The 20,828-nt window shown below is 60.7% G+C and overlaps 3 protein-coding genes across 3 annotated transcripts; 2 read left to right on the forward strand and 1 right to left on the reverse strand.

The window, feature by feature from the left end:
• The first annotated feature begins 865 nt into the window (after positions 1–865).
• On the forward strand, positions 866–4,598 carry G6PC1 (glucose-6-phosphatase catalytic subunit 1). Its single transcript, XM_009959176.2, has 5 exons — positions 866–1,095; positions 2,215–2,324; positions 3,134–3,242; positions 3,468–3,583; positions 4,087–4,598. The coding sequence occupies exons 1-5, from the start codon at positions 866–868 to the stop codon at positions 4,596–4,598; spliced, it is 1,077 nt and encodes a 358-aa protein (XP_009957478.1).
• A 3,941-nt stretch (positions 4,599–8,539) lies between these two features.
• Positions 8,540–13,249, reverse strand: AARSD1 (alanyl-tRNA synthetase domain containing 1). Its single transcript, XM_086477837.1, has 12 exons — positions 13,211–13,249; positions 13,018–13,140; positions 12,783–12,942; positions 12,219–12,276; positions 11,695–11,851; positions 11,487–11,603; positions 10,679–10,809; positions 10,448–10,514; positions 10,163–10,254; positions 9,628–9,682; positions 8,934–9,028; positions 8,540–8,760 (listed from the first exon to the last, which is right to left on the reverse strand). Exons 1-12 carry the CDS (start codon positions 13,247–13,249, stop codon positions 8,625–8,627), a joined length of 1,230 nt encoding a protein of 409 aa, XP_086333963.1. The 3' UTR covers positions 8,540–8,624.
• A 2,857-nt stretch (positions 13,250–16,106) lies between these two features.
• On the forward strand, positions 16,107–19,958 carry RUNDC1 (RUN domain containing 1). Its single transcript, XM_086477943.1, has 5 exons — positions 16,107–16,442; positions 17,156–17,314; positions 17,563–17,761; positions 18,020–18,127; positions 19,089–19,958. Exons 1-5 carry the CDS (start codon positions 16,107–16,109, stop codon positions 19,952–19,954), a joined length of 1,668 nt encoding a protein of 555 aa, XP_086334069.1. The 3' UTR covers positions 19,955–19,958.
• Positions 19,959–20,828: the final 870 nt, after the last annotated feature.

Below are 20,828 nucleotides of genomic sequence, written 5' to 3' on the forward strand. Positions count from 1 at the left end.
CCCGCAGCCGGGGTCTGACGGGGCAGGTTTGCGCAGGAAGGGGGTTGACCAGGGCAGCTGTGTTGGGAGGAGTGAGTGCCTTCCCTCACCAGGGGCCTCGTTTGCGAAGGTCCTTTAACCCCACAGCAGAGAAAAACATCGCTGGCAGCCAGGAGCCCCCCAAGCTTCCCTGTCTGAGGCTGCGGGGAGCTCCAGAAGCGGCTTGGAAAGTTTCCCATTGCACAGAGTCCTGGCTAAATCAACCTGGCGAATGCTGTGGCAGCAAGGTGGAGATTTCAGCTGACGTGGGTGGTGGGCAGCTTGCTCCCCGCACCACGCACGACCCAGGCCACACTCCTGGGCTCCCCTGCGATGCTCCGGTGGTGCTTGGGGCGATGGCAGAGGGATGGGAGAAATATCACAGCTCAGGGCTGAGGCAGGTCTGCAGTGCTGTTCACACAGAGTGCGGGTGCTTGGATCTCCTCCCTGATAACAGAGCGAGCGCTGGGGTTCAGTAGGAGCCGACAAACTGTTGTATCGGGCAGCAGGAGGAGCAGCAGCCGCAGGATCCCCCGAGTGAGGCAGCTGCCTGCGCGCTGCAGGGAGGGGATGGTTTGGGGAAGGGTTAAGGTGCTGGTGCCGGAGCACCCCACGCTCCACGCACCCTCGAAGCCTGTTTTTCCCTTTTACATAAGTTGTTCCAAACATGTTTGTAACAACCCCCCGGTGATGCACCTTTGGCAAAAGTGGTTTTGGGTCCAAAGATCAGTGCTGGGGCAAGCGACCTGCCCGCAGCAAACAACAGCCCGCAGAGTATAAAACCCCGGCGGCGCGGTGGGGCTCGGGACAGCCTGAGCCGCGCCGAGGGCAGCGGCTGCAGCGGAGGATGGAGGCCAGCATGAACCTCCTGCACGACGCAGGCATCTGGGCAACGCACTGGCTGCAGCAGCACTTCCAGGACTCCCAGGACTGGTTCCTCTTCATCTCCTTTGCCGCCGACCTCAGGAATGCTTTCTTCGTCCTCTTCCCTATCTGGTTCCACTTCAGCGAGTCGGTGGGCATCAGGCTTATCTGGGTGGCTGTGATCGGTGACTGGCTCAACCTTGTCTTCAAGTGGTGAGTGGCCCTGTGCCACAGCTCCCTCCAGGAGTGTTGGCACAGCTGGACTAACGCGGGCCAAATGTGCGCTCTCAGCCTTGATAGTGGTGTAAAACAAAGACCAGAGTTCAGCCCCCAGCTTGGCAGTGGTAATGGTTGCTCCTTCCCGAGCCTCCTGCAAACAGATCGCTTTGCCTTCAGCCAGGGCCACAGTTCTGCACAGGGACTGCACAGAGCCCCTCACCACGGGGGCTGCAGGGGTGGCCTTGCATGGCTCTGGTGTGCAGGATCAGGGCTTGGTGCTCCTCCGACCCTTTAGGCGAGTGTTGCCCACGGGTAAGGCAGGACATGGCTATCCCTTTCCTTTCCATGGCTGGTAACTCTGGCATCGCTGACGCAAAGGCAGCCGTGGTGGGGAGCACGTGAGGGACCCACCTGCCGCTCCAGGCACGGGACAGCCTCATCGACAGCATCTGTTGTCCCATGGGGCCGATCTCCCTGGCATCACAGCCCGGCAGGGTTCGGTGTCAGCTGGTAGCTGTGGGTGCCATCCCCTTGGGCGGTGGGCTGTGGTACCAGCAGCCACAGAGGCAATGGACCACTACAGTGTCAGCCCTGCAGCCACATTTCAGTGTTCCGAGGTTTTGGGGCTGCCTGCACCCACGCGCAGCAGCTGCACCCCACGGCCCTGCGGCAGGACCCAGCAGCGTGGTTGGGGGGGCGTGCTGGCCACCCTGGCTCTGCGTCTGCCCCGCAGATTGAATGCCCCGGGATGCCCACACTGCCTGCATGTGTGATGGGGACAGGTGGCCTCTGCCTCTGATGCCACCATGAGACAGTTGCTCTTGGCCTGAAAAAGACATAGAGGAGCAGACACTGCTCCTCTCTCTCAGCATGTTGACTTGCTCCCAGGAAGCTCTTGCACTTCTCCTTCAGGGGCTGGGGATAGGGACATGGACAGGCAGTGTTGGCCATCGGGACCAAGTGACCAGCTGGATGCTGTATCTGTCGGGATGCCCTGGACCACTCATAGGTCCTTTGCCTCTTCTAGCTCCCAGGCCAGATCTGGAACTGCAGCCATGCCCACCTGCTCTGGTGCCCAGGACACCTACAGCCCGTATTCTCCTTTCTTTTCAGGATCCTCTTTGGGGAGAGGCCATACTGGTGGGTCCATGAGACGGACTATTACAGCAACACCTCTGCCCCAGAGATCCAGCAGTTCCCGCTTACCTGTGAGACCGGCCCTGGTAGGGTGCCCCAGCCCTAGCAGGGTCCCCAGTCTCTGGCAGGGTCCCCAAGCCCCAGCAGGGTCCCCCAGCCCTGGCAGGGGCAGCAGGCATTTGCCCAGGGGGCCCTACACACGCAGCTCCCCACTCTGGGTCTTGGTCCCTGCAGCGTGGGGTGTGCTGGCATGGCTGGGGCCGTGGCTGGCAGCCTGCCGGCAGCTCGTGCCCTCACTAGCTGTTGAGAGAGGGCCGGTACTGCCAAGCCGTGGCGTTGGCCCCACCGTGCTCCTGGGGACGCCGGCCGTGCTTGCAGCAGGGGGAGGCAGGGCAGCCCCCGTGGCGGAGCAGACCTTGACCCTCGGCGCAGACGTGGCGGTTCAGCACAAACCCCTGCCCATGCTCAGCCACAGGCTTGGCCCACGCTGGGGCCGTGCTCTGCCCCCCAGCCCCAGATGCAGATGGCCACTCCATGAGGAAGCGGCTTGCCCAGTTCCAGAGCAGCTCTGCCCACACTTTGCCTGCAGCTTTCCATGGGAGCCAGGCGTCCCCAGGGGATGGTCAGTGCCTGATGCCCAGCAGTCAGGCCACGGAGCCAGAGCCATGCTCCCACACTGCCCCTGCCGTGCTGTCTCCTGCTCCAGCCTTGCCTGTACCCGGGGATGGAGCTGGGCACCTGCCAGAGAGGTGGCACCATGGTTGCCAGGGGACGGGTGCTGTGCCACCCAGTGCTGTGGGCCCCAGGGCCTGGGCTGCTGCCTGGGAGCCCCCCAGGCAGGAGGGCACAGCCTGCTCTGATGGGGGGTCTGACCTGGGGCTCTGTTCTCACCCAGGGAGCCCCTCTGGCCACGCCATGGGCGCAGCAGGCGTGTACTATGTCATGGTGACGGCCATCCTCTCCACTGCCATGGGGAAGAAGCAGTCGAGGACACTCAAATACTGGTAAGCTGTGTGCCAAAACCACCTGTGCTGGGCAGAGGCTGCTCCAGGCTGACGGGCGTGCAGCCCAGCCCATCGAAGCGCAAGGCTGTGGGCAGACGGCCAGGCTGTGGGGTGTGCAGGAGGATGGGCTCAGCAGGCGGCCAGGCGCTGCTCGGGGTAGAGACAGCAGCGCCCCGGGCAGCATGAGCTGGCCCTGGCACCAACGTGGCCGCCTGCCCCCCACAGGGTGCTGTGGATGGTACTTTGGACAGGGTTCTGGGCAGTTCAGGTCTGCGTCTGCCTGTCCCGAGTCTTCATTGCTGCCCACTTCCCCCATCAGGTCATCGCGGGGGTCATCTCAGGTGAGTGCATCAGACACCCCCCCGTCCCCTTCCCCGCAGCACTGCTGTGCTGGACTGCAGCACCCACAGCACTGTCCAGGAAGGGTGCACGGCCATGGCTCTGTAGTTACTGCCTTCATCGGCACGGGCAGGATGCCCTCCAGGACTCGTGCCTTTGTCCCTATCCCAACTGAGGCACGAGTCCCAGGCGGGCAGGTAGGGCACTGCCAGCCACTGCTGGGCTCTGAGGGACAGTGAACATGGCCTGGAGACACAGGCAGGGCAGGCTTGGGGTGTGAAAGGGTCGTCACCAGACAAGGGAGCAGAATTGTCTGTCTGTGAGCAATGGGGCACAGCAGCGGCCGTCAGGGCAGTCAGCACTGTGCAGGACCACCTGGGTAGCCCCCGGCACATGTCCCCCGCTGGAGCGCCCAGGGCTGCGGGGTCTGCTCGGCTCCACCGCCCCGAGGCAGGCTACTGCTCACCGATCAGCGCTGCCTCCATTCCTGCTTTGTTACCGGCAGGGATGGCCGTGGCCAAGACCTTCCAGCACGTCCGCTGCATCTACCATGCCAGCCTTCGCCGGTACCTGGGCATCACCTTGTTCCTCTTCAGCTTCGCCCTGGGCTTCTACCTGCTGCTGCGGGCACTCGGCGTGGACCTGCTCTGGACACTGGAGAAGGCGCAGAGGTGGTGTGCCCACCCCGAGTGGGTCCACATTGACACCACCCCCTTTGCCAGCCTCCTCCGTAACCTGGGCATCCTCTTCGGGCTGGGGCTGGCCCTCAACTCCCACATGTACATGGAGAGCTGCCGGGGGAAGCAGGGCCGGCAGCTGCCCTTCCGCCTGGGCTGCGTCGCTGCCTCCCTCCTCGTCCTACACCTCTTCGACGCCTTCAGGCCGCCCTCCCACATGCAGCTGCTCTTCTACGTCCTCTCCTTCTGCAAGAGCACAGCCGTGCCACTGGCCACCGTCGGCCTCATCCCTTACTGCATCTCCCAGCTCCTGGCCACGCAGGACAGGAAGGCTGCCTAGGGGCATCCCCGCAGGTAATGGTGCGCCCAGGCAGGCGGCTGTGCTGGCTCTGGGCTCGAGGGCCATCACCGGACCATGGGTGCACCCCAGCCACTGTTTGCTCCCTGCTAAACCGCACAGACTGACTCCACACCGGGAGCGGACTGCGAAGTCTGGGCTGGAGGCACTGCCAGATGGCTCCTGTGGCACGGCCCCACAATGCCAGTTGTGCCATAGGCTTGGGCAGCCTGCGGCCAGCTGATGGCACAGTGAGCCCCGCGCTCCCAGGGCTCTCCTGCTGCCCTTCCTGTGCCCACGGGTGTGAGGGGGTCATCAGCCTGGGACATGGCAGCAGCAGGGGGAAGACCCTGCGCTCCCCTGTGCCACCTCCACGCTGCAGAGCTGAGGACAGCACCACTGGGAGCAGGGTGCTCACCCATGGGTGCTCGGGGTCTGCTAGCGAGGCAGCTCTCTTACAGGAATGGGCAGACACTGGTTTGGAGCTAAAGCACTGGCTTGCAGGAGCCCCCCCCAAGCACTGAGGTGTTCAGTCATCACTGCTGTGTGACACAGCATGGGGTACATGTATACATACGTGCGTATACATGTATAGTGCGTATCTGGGTACACATACAGGTGTGTCTGCCAACAAGAGGTGTTTTATTAAAGCTGAAGGTGTATTTAGCTGGTGAGTTCGGACATCTTGCTGGCCAGTGAGGCGGGATGGGGGATCGGCTCCTGAGTGCAAGGACTGCAGCAGGAGCTGCTGTTGGTGTTGGAGGAAGGACGTCTCTGCTGGGGCGCAATCCCTACCATCGCCTGCAAAGCACGGGCAAACCACCGGCAAAGGCAGCACCAGGGTCCCCCGGTCCTCGTTGCCTTCCACCCTTGGGTGCGGTCGGACACAGCCAGCAGAGCGGGAGGGACAAGCTGCTTTTTACACAGGGTTTCTGGGTGCACTTTGTGCCAGGAACAGGGACACACTCATGTCACTCATAGAAATAAGCACAGCCTTAGGACCAAAGGCTTGGCTGAGGCTGTGCTGAGCGCCCCCCCCCCGCCCCAGCCCCAGGCTGCGGGGCCAGAGCTGCTGTTCGGCTGCTGGTTGTGTTACAGGGTCGGGGCCCGGTGGTCAGCGCTGGCTCAGCTCCGGGCACCACTCACCCGAACGCCGGGTCTGCCCGGGGCACGGGGAGCGGCTGCGCCAACTTGGGGTCAAGCTGCTTCGCTGCCACCAGCCCGGCTCTCCCAGCAGACACGTCCCGGCCCTCCTGCCTCGGCTGCACTCGTTAGCAGGAAGCCGGCTGCGGGCTCGCCCTGCTGACTTCAAAGCCGTACAGGCTGTACAGCCTGCCAATTAGCTCCGTTAGTAAACATCCTCTCTCAGTCTGAGATAGTTTAAAATAGATAGGAAGACACAGCTGCTCTCTTCCTGCCAGACCGTACGTGCGCACGTGCAGCATCTCCCCTAAAACACCAGTTCTGCAGCATTTACCCCATAGCCAGCGATAGGCGTCGGTGGTGTTCTCTGCTGTGGCACACCTGAGAAATGCCACCCTGCAACGCCTTTGGGAGATGGTGTCCAGCAGAGACGGGGTGATGTCTGTTGTCTTCCTGCGGCTTAGGTGGGCCTTTACCGCACGTGGCAGCAGAGGGTGCAGGCTTTGCAGCCTTTCCCAGCCCTCTGATGGGAGCCCCGCTGCTGCCGAAACACCGAGAGCCGACAGGGAAGGGAGCACCTCCTTCTGACCAAACCGCACGCCGGCAGATTGCCACGCTAAAACCCATCCATGCTAAAATGCTTTCCATGGCAGTTCGCTGTAAATCCCGCTTGGTACAGAGCTCAGCTGTGGACCTCATGCTCTGTGGAAAGCTAACCTAGGTCAGCACCCCCTGCAGTTTCCTCCAGCTGGGGAGCGGGCAGGCTTGGCCCAGCGGTTATCCCGACCGGGAGGGATCAGGACGGGGCAGCCAGACCCGTGGAGGTGGCCGCAGCAGTCTCCTCTCTGGGACCCTGCCACGAGCAGTGGGAACACGGGCTGCTGGTCCCCTGCAGCAGAGTCCCAACAGATGCTGACGGGTGGCCCAGCCATGACCGCGACCCTGCACCTGCCACCGCCGCTCGCCAACAGCTCCGCAGCCAGTGAAGGTCTCACTGAAACCCTGTGTGCTGGGGCTGCTGCTATCCTGTGTTCGTGACAGATGAGCCTCCTCAGGACAGTGGTTTCTTTTCTTCTATTCCTCTGTTTATTACCAACATCTGGACCAAACCTGTCATGCCATTTCTAGCGAGAAGGGGAAAACAATTCCCAAATTACCTGTCGTGCTGTTCCGCACTGTGGCTCCACAGCGCCCTTTAGTTTCTGCAGCAGAGATTGCAACAGCTCCAGGACCTGCCCTGGCCGAAAAGACAAGCTGAGGAAGCGCTGGGGAGCAGCCCTGCCTGATCGCAGGGAGTTTACATCTGCATTAGCCAGAGAAACTCCTGATGTTCAGAAACGGACCGGTAACAACGGCACCCCAAGAAGGGAAAGGACTGACACCCGTGGGGCACCCGCTCTCCCGTCCAGCCGCTCTCTGCCCCGGCCCGTTCAGGACTGTACCCTTTGCTGAGCTCAACCAAATCTGGGCAGAGCTTGCTGCCACCCAGGCCGAGGTGCCGGGAGGGGAACAGCTTCCTTCTGCTGAGCGTTCGTGACAATACTCGCTCGGAAATTACTTTGGTTGCTGGAGAATCCAGACTCAGGTCCTGTGGTGTGATGGGTGCTCAAGTGGAGGATGGGAACTGTCACCGCTGCAGAGGGATGGGAAAGGAGAGCGGGCGTGATCGTGACCTTGCTCGTCTCTTTGAGGGCTGCCCTGCCCTCAGAGGGGCTCCGTTCCTCTGCCGGTTACCCCACAGCAAAGGCCAGGTGCAGGAGGGCTGCAGCGATCAGGCAGACGCCTGCCCAGCCGTGGTGAAGACAAGGCGCTACCAGCACGGCCTGGTGCCGACGCACCCGTGCCCAGAGCTGCAGTCTCTACTTGGGGAACTACACGAACAGCGGCTGTTCCAAGGGAGAGCGCTCAGGAGCTCCAGGCACGGGCTCAGACAACGTCCCGTTTTGCAGACCAGCCCAGAGCGACGCGAGGCAGCTGGATGCCAAGACCCAACCTGTCATCGACAGCCGTAACAGCACAACCCAGCCGGGCTTGTTCACAGTAACGCTCGGGCCGGACCACTGCTCTTCTGTAGAGCTGTTTCTTATCATGTCAAAGAGGTGAACACAAGGCACCACTGCAGAGACAGGGGAAAGGCCACCGCTGGGAGCAGAGAACGGCAATGAAAGCTCAAGCTCATGGCAACAGAAGCAAAGGAAATGTTCAGGCACACACCTACCCGAAATGCCCAAAATGCAGCTCAAACAAATTACTTTTAATACGGTTTTCTGTCTGCCTGCAAAACAGAGCACTAGGTGGCTGCTTCTATCCGCGTTTAATTCCCACGTACAGAAAGTCAGCACGTGTGTGTTAACACAGTTCTGCCAGGCCAGCTACTCCCTCCAGCTCCTGACACGTTTCATTCCTTCTTCTCCCTACAAAACTTCAGCAGCAAAAGCTGGATTCATTTTCTCTGCACCTGTTGGCAAATTCACACTGAAACCCTGTGCTTCTTACCAGCATTCTGCTTTTTTTTAAATGCATCCAGCTTATTATAAATAAATATTCTCACAGAGCAATTACTCATCAGGAAATGGTACAGAGTCAAAAGCCACAAGGTACTGCAAAGGGGAGGGCCGCTCTCTTGGTTTTAGGGAGCCTACGAAATGGTTAAATAACGACTACTTTTAATCACTTAAGAATGTGTACCATTTGTCTGGGGAAATGAAGAACCCTGCAGCAAAGCGTGGACGGCAGATCCCCTCCCCTGATTTTCCATGAGCACCAAATCAGCTCACGCAGAGCATATGCACACCAGCTGCTGGGTTTATGTCTTTATTCTCTGGGAGGGAAGTTGGTGGAGCTCAGGCAAAGCAGGGCAGACAGCCCTACTTCGAGAACTATTTCTTACGCTTCAGGGCTTCGATGGCTGATGAATTCCTGGAGCAGAGCTTGCGCTTCTCCTCGCCGACTCATCTTGGTTGCCTTGCCCTGAAAGCGGCCTCGCTTCCCAGCGCCTTTGCCTCCCAGCAGCTCTGCCACCCTGCGGTAACAATGGTTCAGGCTGAAGGCCGCTCACTCGCAGAGAAGAGGGTGGCCTGTCCTAACGTGCTCCAGAGAGCAAACAAGGATCCGTGCCCCAGTTATGCTGCTCAGCTGCTTAGTCTGCAACATCAGAATTCTTCCTAATTTTAACGAAACCACAGAACATGTTACCTGGGACCTAAATCCTCAACTGCTTCAACAGGTCCAGCTAAAAGAAACAGTCCAGCTTCTTTTTCATCTCCCACAGTCAGGAAGAGCAGGGTTTCCTGTGGATGGAGAGATGGATCTTGCCCCAGAATGACCAGGGCGCTCCTTGTCCGGGAGGAGGACAGAGACACTGGCCACAGGGCCCATCCACGCATGAAACAGCTGAGAAGTTTGTGCGCGTTCCTGAGAGAGACTCAATTTGAAGGAAGTAAAAGGGAGGGGGGCTTTTGAACCTTTTACACCCAATCACACGCTGTGGGGGGCAGACGGGTACTGGGGTGTCCTAAGTTGAAAGGATACGGTCTGGAGTTGGAGTAGATGGATCGTTGTAGGTCCCTTCCAACTGAAACAGTCTCGTCTGGTCTACCCTACCCTACCCTACCCTGCCCTAATCTATTTGAAACAGCCAACAAGGATCTGTACAGCTCTTCAGGGGACAGGCTCTTCTGCCGTGCTCTGAATTTTCACTGTTGTATTTCCCAACTGTTGGGGGTTCCCCTGCAGCCTGAGGCCGCTGGGGACAACCACCTCATGGAACTTTTGAAAGGAACAGACCTGTAGCTTGTGACTATGGTCCAAACAGAAGCCTGGCCCTGCCTGTGCTATAGCTTGAACAAAGAAGCCAGTGGTGTCAGATTATTCTTCATCAGTGACTCACCTCTGTCCCAATCTCATTAGCGATGATATTCATAAATTCAGAGTCACCCTCCTTCCTGTATGGATGAGTAAAAAAAAAAAACTTCAGAAAGAAGCCAAAATCCCCTCTAGAGTCCCAAGTATCAACCAGAAACCAAAGGCCTGATCAGGCCGGGGGCTTTGGCCTCTTGCTTTTAGGATGGAGATCAGTTTTTTTTCCATACACCTAAATCCTCATTGTGCATTCCTGCAAACATACTAGGAATTATTTAAGTGTTTAATAAACAGAGCTCCTCATTTTTATTTGAAAATATCAAGGGCAGAAAGAAATCAGATGGACACAGTTACTTCTTAGCTATAAAACCTGAAGAATCAGTGACTGAACTACTGACACATTCCTTTCACTACACAAACTTCAGCAGGCTGAAGCAGTTTAATATTCTGTTCACTTCGGTCTAAATTCTTCCTTGAGAAACAAGCCTGAATAGGTGTCGGAGAGATGCAATGCCATAGGACATGTAAGATACCGTTCTACCCTTTCCCTGAGCTCCCCATACCTGTGCAACACAAACAGCCGACTCTGAACGGGTTTGCTCTTGAAGTCCCGGGCTATCAAAACAGCAATGTCTCTAAGCAGGTTCAAGTTATTCTGAAAGAAGAGCAAACAACTGCAGTGCAGATGGGGAAGTCGGCGTGAACACTGAGCTGTGCTCCCAGAGATGGGAGCGGTTTTCACAATATCCACAAAACCCGATGTCTACGATTCAATTCCCGGTTATTGTGACCAAAGCTCAGGTCTGCAGCAAGCAGCCACAACCTGCCTTTCCCAGCCATCCTCGTACCTTCTGAAGCAGTTTCACAGAGCTCTGCAGTCTCTTCACAGCCTCTACGTGCTCACCTGGGCCATTTCTGAAAGAACAAGGAGAATTTGGATCGCCGCTCTGAAGGACAAAGAAAGGATTTCTTAAAGGACCAGCATCATAAAAGCACCGCGTAGCTGTACCCTGAGGCTTATGTGGCATTTGTCAGAAGGAATAGTAAAGATGAAATAATCAAAAAGGAAAGGGTATTACTTGAGCAGTGAGGTCAGAGCCTTCTCAGTACTGTGACTTTGTTCGATTGACTTCAGCACTCTGTTTCCTGCCAGGAAAACCAAGTTGGTTTTGTTCTTTTTCCCTTTTTCTGTGCCAAGGAGTTTAATAACCTTAAAAAAAAAATAAATAAATCACCCTGGTCAGAAATAACAGTACTTTGCTTGGAACTGGTGGTCAGTTCCTACCAGACTATCCTTGTTGTGAATATTGGCTCTCTGCCAGTGAAAATAAACTGATTAAAATCAGCCATAAGGTCAACGTGCAAAAAATAAGGATGGGGATACAGTGGAATTAATACAATTTGCCAGTCACAGGCTGCACTCTGCAGCACATCTGGATGCCTCTGCTGGGACACAGACACCAACAAACGACCAAACACAGAGACACTTAAAGTCAGCTCTAGAATTTTATCTCCACCTCCCTGCACGGAGCATTTCTCATTCACGAGAAACACCCAAGATACCGGAGCTGTAAGCACAGGGAACGGACGGCCAGCAACGCAGCCATGGCAATGCACCGCGTGCCCTCCGCAGAGGCACCAGCAGTTCAGGAGATACCGCTGCTGCAGGCGAGGGCTGAGCTCCGCTCCGTTACGAAGAAGGGAAGGAGCCTGACTGATGCTGTCCAGCGTGTGGCCCTGCTGGAGCTCACCCAGCACCGGGCTTCCGCTGCACCCTTTGCCATGGAGACAATTTCCAGCAGCCCCTGGACAGCAGAGACTTCTGCTGGGCCGGGTGTGAGCGTGCGGAGCGAGGCTCCCACGGGCAGCCCAGCTGCAGCCCCTCACCTGCAAGTCACTCAGGTTGGAGACATGAGTCCCACAGCACATGTTGGAGTCTATGCCCTCGATGTCAACAACTCGCACCGGCCCTGCGTGGTCATCCGGCAAACCACGGCTTCTCACCTAGCAAAAGGAGGGCAATGGCAAACCAGGTGACACCCGTGGCACTGTTACTTTGGTCCCACGGATATCACCAGCTCTCCCCACCACTCACTGTTTCCACTTCAGGGTCATCTGCAGCCAGTTCCCTCACCATCACAGGGACCCTCTCCCGGATTTTCTCGTTCACGCTCCTCTCCAGGGCCTCGATTTGAGCAGCTGTCACGGAGGGGGTGTCCAGCTCAATGACGCTTCGCTGACGGCCCAGCTCCCTGCACCGATGAAGAACATCTGCTGCTGTGGCTAAGACCAGCTAGAAGGTCCCTCTGTGCAGCACTAAGTCCACCCCACCGCTGGGAATGTGATGACTGAAACAAAACACTTCCCTCCTCCCCCTGTTATTTACAGAGGGCCAGATGCTTACCACACACTTGGAGGAGGACAAGACAAAGCAAATACTTTGCACAGCTCCTCTCCAGTTCAGGGACCTCTCCCAGGCCCTCTGAGCTCAAGTGAAGCATCCAAGAGCAAACCGCTTTTGATTCATCAACGTTCAGCTCCCCGCAGCCCAGCACGGTGGCACACGGCAAACAAGTTACAGCTGGGACTGGGGTCAAACGGAGCCTTTTCCCTGCTCACCATGAAGTTGTCTTGAATCCAAACATCTGGTCCGCGATGGCAGTGATGAGGTGCTGCCCTGGAAGTGACACGCAGGCAACAGCTTTGAGTGCCACCAGCCCCAGGAAAAGAGGTTTTCAGTCGGATCATATTTTTCCTGCCAGCATTCCCTGTGACATTTGCAAATGCCCAGGCGGGTGCTCGGCACTGCGGGGCTTACCCTACTGCTCAGGAGCAGAGAGAAGAGGCGGCCGTTGCCTCACGGCCCTGCGACCCGGAGCGCGCCAGGCGCACGCCGAAGGGTCGGGAGCAGGTTGAACTCCTCCTCCCAAGCCCGTTCGCAGCAGGTTTGGTTCCGAGCCAAGGAGAGCCCGCAGGGGAGGCGTCTGCCCTCCCACGGCCCCGGGATGCACCGGCGAGCCGAGCTGCCGGGCTCCCCCCGTCCCGGGCAGCGCGGGACAAGCCGGGCACGGGACGCCCCCCCGCCCCGCCCAGGGCCCGGGTGAAGCCCGGTGAGGCCGCCCGGCCCCGCGGGCCGCCGCTGCGGCAAGGTGCTCCCGGGGCCCCGGCGGGGCGGGCACGGACCTGAGTGCTGCTGCATGTGGTCGAAGCGGCGCTCCCAGTCCAGCGACAGCAACACCTCGGCGCCCGGCTCCAGCGCCGCCCGCACGAAGTGGACGGCCTCGGGGCCCCGCCGGGTCACGCGCAGCACCGGCACATCGCCGATGAGGCCGCGGTCGTCCGGCTGCGGACACGAGGCGTCAGTGTCGCCGGCCGGGCCCGGCCCGGCCCGGCCCCGGCCTCCCGGCCCGGCCCGTACCTGCCCGCCGCCCTCGGGGAAGAGGATGGTGTCCTCCAGCACCACCTGGAACCCGCGCACCGGCTCCCCGCCGCCCTCGGGCCGCAGCTCCGCCGCCCGGCACGACACCACCCTGGTGGCGAACTGCAACGGAGACGGCGCTGCCGTGAGGGCCGGCCCGCGCCGCGCCCCCCCGCCCCTGCCCCGCCGCTACCTGCCGGGCCCAGCTGTCCCGCTGGCACTGGAACACCATGGCGGCGGCGGCGGCGAGCGGGACGCGGCGGCGGCGGCGGCGAGCGAGGACGGAGGCGGGGCCGGGGGTGACGGCGGCCGCGGAGGGACACGGGTCCGGCGGTCGCGGCCGCCGTGCCGCGGTTGGGCGGGGCCTGCAAAGTGACGCGCGGACGCGCGCTCCCGGTGCCGGTGCCGGCGGGGGCGGGCGGCTCCCCGGCGGCTGGCGCGGCGGCGGCCCTGGCGGACAGCAGACGGCTGCGGCAGCTCACGTTTATTGCCCCGAGCCCCCCGCGGGTAACCGGCACGGGGAGACCGGGCGGCTCCCGCCGCCCGGGTCGGGGTCCGCTGCGGTCGGCGGGGAACCGGCCGGGGCGGCTCTGCTCTCTCGGAGGGCCCCGGCTGCGCTGCTCGGCGGTGCGTGCTGCCGGCGCACCGGGAGGCCTTCGGCGGCCGCGGCGTTCCCGGGCCTCAGGGGTCGTCCTGCGGAGGAGGAGCGCGGTGCCAGGGAGGGGCCGGCCCCGGCCGGGCAGTCCGAGGGGCGCTGGGGAGCGTGTTCCCGGCGGGCGCCAGGACGGGCTGCCCGAGGGCAGCAGCTGGACCTCAGCCCGGCCGGGACGGCTGCAGCGTGTGGCAGCGGCGGGGGAAGCAGCTCAGGGGCAGCACTTACGTCCAGGTCGTCCATGGCTGGGGGGGGCCCTTTGTCCGTCACCTTCTCCAGGAGCTGGACGAGAAACAAAGGGCTGTGGGAACTCTGAGTGCTCGGCTGCCCCCCACCCCGAGCACCCCCCACACGCACCCTGGGACTCCGAGGCCTGTGGCCCAGCTCACCTCTGCGTACTGCTCCACCATGGCCCTCTCCACCTCCTCGTCCCCTTCCCAGTCTCGCCAGTTGTCAAAGTCCACGGAGAGCCAGGCTGGCTGTGGGCAGAGAGAGCATCCCCTGAGGGCGGGGGCGGCACGGAGGGGACCAGGCAGCCTGTCCTCACAGCCGAGGGATCTCTGTGGGGCAAGCACAGGCTGCTCCCGCACAGGCGGCAGGACCAGGCGGGCTGGGGAAGGGGAGTGTGTCCCTTTGCCTGCGGGTGCCAGTCCTGAGCCTGCTTGTGTCGGGGGAAAGGGGTACCACATCCCGCCTGGGGGGCAGAGGTCCGTGGACTGGCGGTGACCATCAGGCTGGGCTCTTTGGGAGCTCTGTGTTGGGATGCCTGCGGGGGGGCCCTCAGTGTCTGTCCCGGGGCAGGTCAGTCCCCAGGAGCAGGGAGGTGCTGCATGGGGACAGCACGTGCGCTGAGGCTAGTCCTGGCTGCTGGATGCCATACACACCTTGATGTTCTCCTTGGTGATGCGGGGCCAGGCCACTTTCTCCTTCCACTTCCTCATAAAACACGTGATGGAGCGGTCAGAGCGCTTCTCCCGTGAGTCCTGCCAAGAGATCAGAGGTGCCTCACCTCAGTGTCTGCTGGACCCCCCTCTGTAATCCACTGCAGACACACACAGGATTAAAGCTCAGCCATGTTTGGGCTGTGGGGGACACAGAACGATGGAGACAGGTTGTTTCTGGCCCAAGGCAGCACTGTGAGTGCCAGGCCCAGGGTCAGGGCTCCCAGGCTTGTGCTCACCCCACTCAGGCTCTCGGGAAATGGGCAGGATTCAACACTAAGCGGCATTGCTCGAGACTGCACAGGCTAGGTTAAACTCTGAGCCTGACACAGGCTGTCAGAGAAAGTTTGCTGGGGGGGAGCCTCACCTTGGAGTTGACCCTGGCATACAGGTTGATCTCGTTGTAGAACTCCATACCATCTGCGTTCTTGCAACTGCCAAAACACCACAACACCCTGGCTTAGGAGAGGGCTGAGGCCACACGTGCCCTGTCCCCCGAACCACCCCCAGCTCAGGGCCGTGTCCGCAGTCGGAGGGCACTGGCGGCTCACCTGAACACCAGCCGCTGGTCCTCAATGACAACCTTAACATCCGTGCTGTCCTCGACACAGAACTCCAGGTAGACGTACCGCGGGCGGTCGTACCACAGCGTCTTTGCAGGTTGCCTTGGGAAAGAGCAGGCCAGCAGGTACTTCCATGGTGCCCAGTAGTGCTCCGCAGGGACCACCCACGAGGCACGGTATGGGGACCAGGGCAAGGAAGGTGCCCAGACGGGTACCCTGCCTGGGCCGAGCTCCGGGGCTGGCAGCGAGAGCGAGCTGGGTGCAGGGCCCGGGCGGTGGGCGGTGGCGCTGGGTGGTGGGCCGGCAGCGCTCCCCTTTCACTCCCCACACGGCCCCTCGCCTCGGCGGCCAGCGGTGCCCCGCAGGCCGGCCTGCCCCTAGCTCTCCACTGCCGTTCCCGGCGCCATTGCCCCGCCGCCCCGGGCTGGAGGGTCCCGCCCGGTGGTGCCGCAGGTTCCGGGCGCTGGGCGGGTGCCCGAGACCCCCACCGGACACTGCCCCGGAGACCAGGCGCCGCACGGGGGTGCCGGGCACTGCCCGGCCCGGCCCGGCCCGGCCGGTCTCGCTCACCTCGCCATGGCGGTGCCGGCCCCGCCCCGCGCTATTTCGGGCCGGGGGCGCGGCTGTCGGCGGGGCCGGGAGCGGGGCTGGGAGCGGGGCCGGCGAGCGGAGATCGGCCGGGCCGGGTCTGGCCGGGCGCGGCCACCTTGCGGCCCAGTCGCCGTCCCAGCGCCGTACCGCCGTGGGCGCGGCCCGCGTCGAGCCACACACCCCGGGACCCCCGGGACCCCCGGGACCCCTGGCTGCACCGCAGCCGTTCCGCCGGTCCGCCAGGGGGCGCGCTGGCGCCGCGCAGACCCCGCCCCCGGCAGGCCCCGCCCCGCCCCGCGGCGGCAAGATGGTGGCGGTGCGGCAGCGCCGGTAGTGGCGGCCATGGAGGCGGAGGGCGGCCCGCTGGGCCCGGGGGAGCGCTGGGCGCCGGTGGGCGCCGTGTCGGCAGCGACGGCGGAGGAAGAGGAGGAGGACGAGGAGGAGGAGGCGGCGGCGGCGGGCGGGTCTCCGCGGTCGCTGCCACGGCTGCGGGCGGAGCGGCGGCGCCTGCACGGGGCGCTGCTCGCGCTGGCCTCGCACTTCGCCCAGGTGCAGTTCCGGCTGCGGCAGGTGGCCCGGGCCGGGCCGGGCGAGCAGCAGCGCCTGCTCCGCGACCTGGAGGACTTCGCCTTCCGCGGCTGCCCCGCACCGCCGGCCCACGGCCTCGGCGGCGCCCCGGTGAGTGGGGCGTGGGTGCGGGCCGGGCCGGCTCTGCGGGGCCCCGGTGCCGGCAGAGCGACGGCTTTTGCCGGGGTAAGGAGGTCGCCGCCGCGGTCGGGTGGCGCCGTCGCGTGGAGTCTGGCCGGCGCTGCCTGCCCCGGGGTCGGTGCGTGCTCGGGCCCGTTAGCGGCAGCGGCTGCGGTCCCGTTTGCCGCGGGGACGTGCGGAGGGGAGCGCGGTGGCCGAGGCGAGGGGCGGCCGCCGCACGCTGCGCTGTGGGTTGCAGCCGCGTCTGGGGAGGTACCAGGCCGGCGGGTTCGGACAAAGCTCAGTCGCGGGCGCGCGCGGGGCCTCAATGTGCTGGAGCCACCCGGCGTGTCAAGGCCCGGCCCGGTGTGTCACCGCTCCGCTACGAGGTGCAGCAGTGACTCAGAGGATCCGCGATACGTACGTGTTATTTGGCGACTTGCAATGGTGCTTCCTGGATCCCGGCCCCGTGGGACAGGGCTTGAGTGCAGGAGGTCTGGAGAGACTCTTACTGTGCGAGATGAGGTGATGGGGCTGGTACCTCTCCTTGACGTTCGGGCACGTCTCTTGCTCAGACTGGCATGTAGTGCTCGCCGGTTCAGTGCATGAGCTGAAGGAAATGCTCATTGTACCATGGTCCTGTTCTCTGGGGCTTGGCTATGACGACAATTCTTCAGTTTTATTCAGTGGTAATTTTTTTTCAGAGTGAGCGAGAGAAGCAGGAGCAAATTGAGGTCCAGAAGGAGAAGCAGAGAGAGCTGATCCTGCAGCTCAAGACACAGCTGGATGACCTGGAGACGTTTGCTTACCAAGAGGGCAGCTACGATTCTCTGCCGCAGTCTGTGGTTATGGAAAGACAACAGGTAAGGCTCACAAAGCCCTGCTGCCTGTATGAGCATTTCTGAGCCTCTAGGGCACTGTAGGAGCTGGTCAGTCCCTATTTCTTGCTGGCAGCTGTAATAGCCTATCAGTAGTTCGCCTGCGCGTGTAAACATGTCCGTGTCTTCTCTTGCACTTCTCTGTGCAGCAAAGGTGACCCATGTCCGAGGTAATGAGCTCGTGGGCAGCAGTGCCGCATGGTGAGATCATGCTGCTGACTTGTGTGTTGCAGATGATTATAAATGAGTTGATAAAGAAGCTGGACATGGACTTGAGCGAAGATATTGCAACGCTCTCTCCGGAGGAACTGCGGCAGCGTGTGGATGCTGCCATAGCACAGATTGTTAATCCAGCCAGGGTGAAGGAGCAGCTGGTGGAGCAACTGAAGACACAGATACGGGACCTTGAAATGTTCATCAACTTCATCCAGGGTCAGTGCTGGGCTTTTAGAGGAGCAGATTGAATTGCTTTGTAATTCCCTGATAAAGTCATGAGGAGGGAAGGCAGAGTCAGAGGATGCAGGGAGGGTTTCTGGGTCACGGGGAAATACAGATCTCTCTGAACTGATGGTGGTGGGAACAAGAGGCTGACCAAAAAATGTGCGGAGAGGTCTAAGGAATATTGACCTTAATGCTTGGGATACGCAGCTTAAATTCACGTGTGAAATAACTGTGAAATTCTTGTTCTAGATGAAGTTGGAAGCTCTGGTAAGGCAGAAGATGGACACTGTGAATGTGCAGGCAGAAAAGACAGTGGTGGCTCCTACAAACCAAATACGCGGCCTTCTGGAAACAGAGGTGGGCCCTGCTTGGCTCGGAGCTTCCGGCACTGCTGCTGTCCCTCGCTCGCGGTTCGGCAAGCGCGAGCCAGCACCTGGTCATGCGAGGCCGCTTTGCCTTTTTCCTGGCAGCTGGTTTCTGTGCTGTCCTGCTCCCACTGACAGGAGCCCGGCATCCAGTTCCTTTACCCTTCCTCCACGGGATCCTTAGAGTAGGCACAGAGCTGAACATATGGCACAGAGGGCGAGAGTGGTCCTCAGCGGAGATGAGGAACAGAAGGGAGTTCAAAATGCAGACAGGCTGAGCAGCCCTGTCCCGTACACCACTGTGATTAACGCTCTTCGTGAGCGGGATCGATCCAGTGTTCTTTATAATTTGAGACTCGTCCACTTGCCACATGAGTGTATTGGAGCTAGAATAGTACACCAGAGGAAGTACTACCGTACCTTTACCTGTTCTAATCTGAGGCATCTACCGCTAGTGAGAGGTGGAATGCTGGCCGGATGGAAGTTTGGTTTTGCCCAAGGTGGCTGCTCTTTCAAAATGAATTTAATAATGTCATCAGGCGTAAGTGGTGTGTGTTAGCCTGCTGAGACAAGATGCTTCTTGAAAGGAGGCAGCGATCAGCTTCAGCAAAGGTTTGGTATCTCCCAATTGCCCTTTGTGGTATAGTCGTGTCTAAAGAATGATCTTTCCTCACTATGTACGTGCCCACTAGCAAAGTTACTGTAGAATTTCTTCTCTGTGAGCTGACCTGATAGTTGAGAACAGGCCGTGCAAATGTTTGCTTTCCTGGTTGGCTTCAGTGCTTTGAAACTAGAAAAAGTAGCGTCAGTCTTGGTGACAAAAGTTCCTGAGGAGGAGAATCCGTGGTGGAGGAGGAGTAGAGCAGACATTTGCACCCGCTTTGTGTGCGTGAAAGAGCAGAGCTGTTGGTTCCTTAATGAGAGTGTTTCTTTCTCTCTTCTAACCTGATCAGTGAACCCAGAAGATGCCAGGAAGATGCGAGAAACAGGCCTGCAGCTCATGCGTCGCATGCTGGCTGTGCTACAGATATTTGCTGTCAGTCAGTTTGGTTGTGCTACTGGTCAGATTCCTCGCACCCTCTGGCAGAAGGACCAAGCCAACAAGGACTATTCCCCCTTAATTAACAAACTGGAGCTGTCGGTAGAGCGGGTGAGGCAGCTAGCTGTGAAACACGAGCAGGAAGAGCACGTTATCAGCTCCTCCAGTCTGCAGGACATCCCCTTGGGAGGCAGAGATGAGCTGACTCTGGCTGTGCGGAAGGAGTTGACCATCGCTTTGCGAGACCTGATGGCTCACGGGCTCTACGCCCCCTCTCAAGGAATGAGCCTGGTATTGGCACCCATCGCGTGCTTGATTCCTGCATTCACCTCCTCGCCGCAGACCATGCACCCCTGGGAACTCTTTGTGAAGTATTACAACGCTAAGAACGGACAAGCCTTCGTGGAATCCCCGGCTCGCAAGCTCTCCCAGTCCTTTGCCTTGCCGGTGACAGGGGGAGTGGCCATTACCCCCAAACAGAGCCTGCTGACGGCGATTCACACTGTCCTGACGGAGCACGACCCCTTCAAGCGCAGCGCAGACTCTGAGCTGAAAGCTCTGGTGTGTATGGCCCTAAATGAGCAGCGCCTGGTCTCCTGGGTCAACCTGATCTGCAAGTCTGGAGCTCTGGTGCAGTCCCACTACCAGCCGTGGAGCTACATGGCAAACACGGGCTTTGAGAGCGCGCTCAACGTTCTAAGTCGCCTGAGCGACTTGAAATTCAACCTTCCGGTTGACCTGGCTGTCCGGCAGCTTAAAAACATCAAAGATGCTTTTTGATGTATTTTTGTTGTAGATCATCTGTTTTCCACAAGTAGGCAGCTGTTGGGCTCAAAAAGCCTGGCTTTTTTAAGACCAAGTTTGGCTCTTTGATACTTGCTTTTAGGGAAGTCCTATGGTGTCTTGATGCTGGAAATCTGTGTTTTTCAAGGCTGCCCCTGCAAAGCTGCTGAAGGTTGTGCGCTGTACAGCACTTCCCCCCACCCTTCTGCGCAAAACTGCGTTGCTGGTGAGCAGATGCCAGCGAGCACTCGGTGTGGGGGCTGGCTGCCCCCGGGGGTGGGGCTCGAAGCCCCTCAGAACGTGCGGCTTTGCTCCTGTCCTGTGTCCGCACGGGTGTCTCCAAGTCTGTGCTCAGAGCGGTGCCCCTGGGGGACGCCTCTCCGGAGGAGCCGGGCAGCCTGGCCGGCATTTGGCTGCCTCGGGGGGCGCCCGGGGGCGAGTGATTCGCCCTCCCCAGGGTGAACGTGAGACAGAGCTGGGCAGAGCGGGCAAGGCCCGGGGTCTGCGCTCCTCTCGGCCATCCACCGCAGCGGCCGCGTTCTTCAGGCTGCCGGGTGAGGGACCGGCACCGGCGGCGGTGTCCCGCAGCCCCCGAGCTCCTTTTTCGAAGCTTTTCTGCAGCGGTGAGCGCCGGCGGCCCGCGGCGGGGAGGGGGGGGGGGCGGCATTAAATCTCGTTGACGAGGACCCGTCTCCAGTGACCGTGTGTTCATCGGAGCGCGGCACCGGCCGTCGCTGCCGGGCTGGGCCCGGAGCGCCTGAACGGGAGTGCGGGGACTGGCGGGGGCGGTGACGGCGGGGCGGGGGGCGGGGTGGGGGGGCTGTGGTGTGTCTCAACGGGCCGCGGGCTTTGCCGCCGCCACCGGGGCCGG

Source organism: Leptosomus discolor, chromosome 25 (assembly GCF_034619465.1).
Source record: "Leptosomus discolor isolate bLepDis1 chromosome 25, bLepDis1.hap2, whole genome shotgun sequence".
In the NCBI taxonomy this organism is placed as follows: Eukaryota; Metazoa; Chordata; class Aves; order Leptosomiformes; family Leptosomidae; genus Leptosomus; species Leptosomus discolor.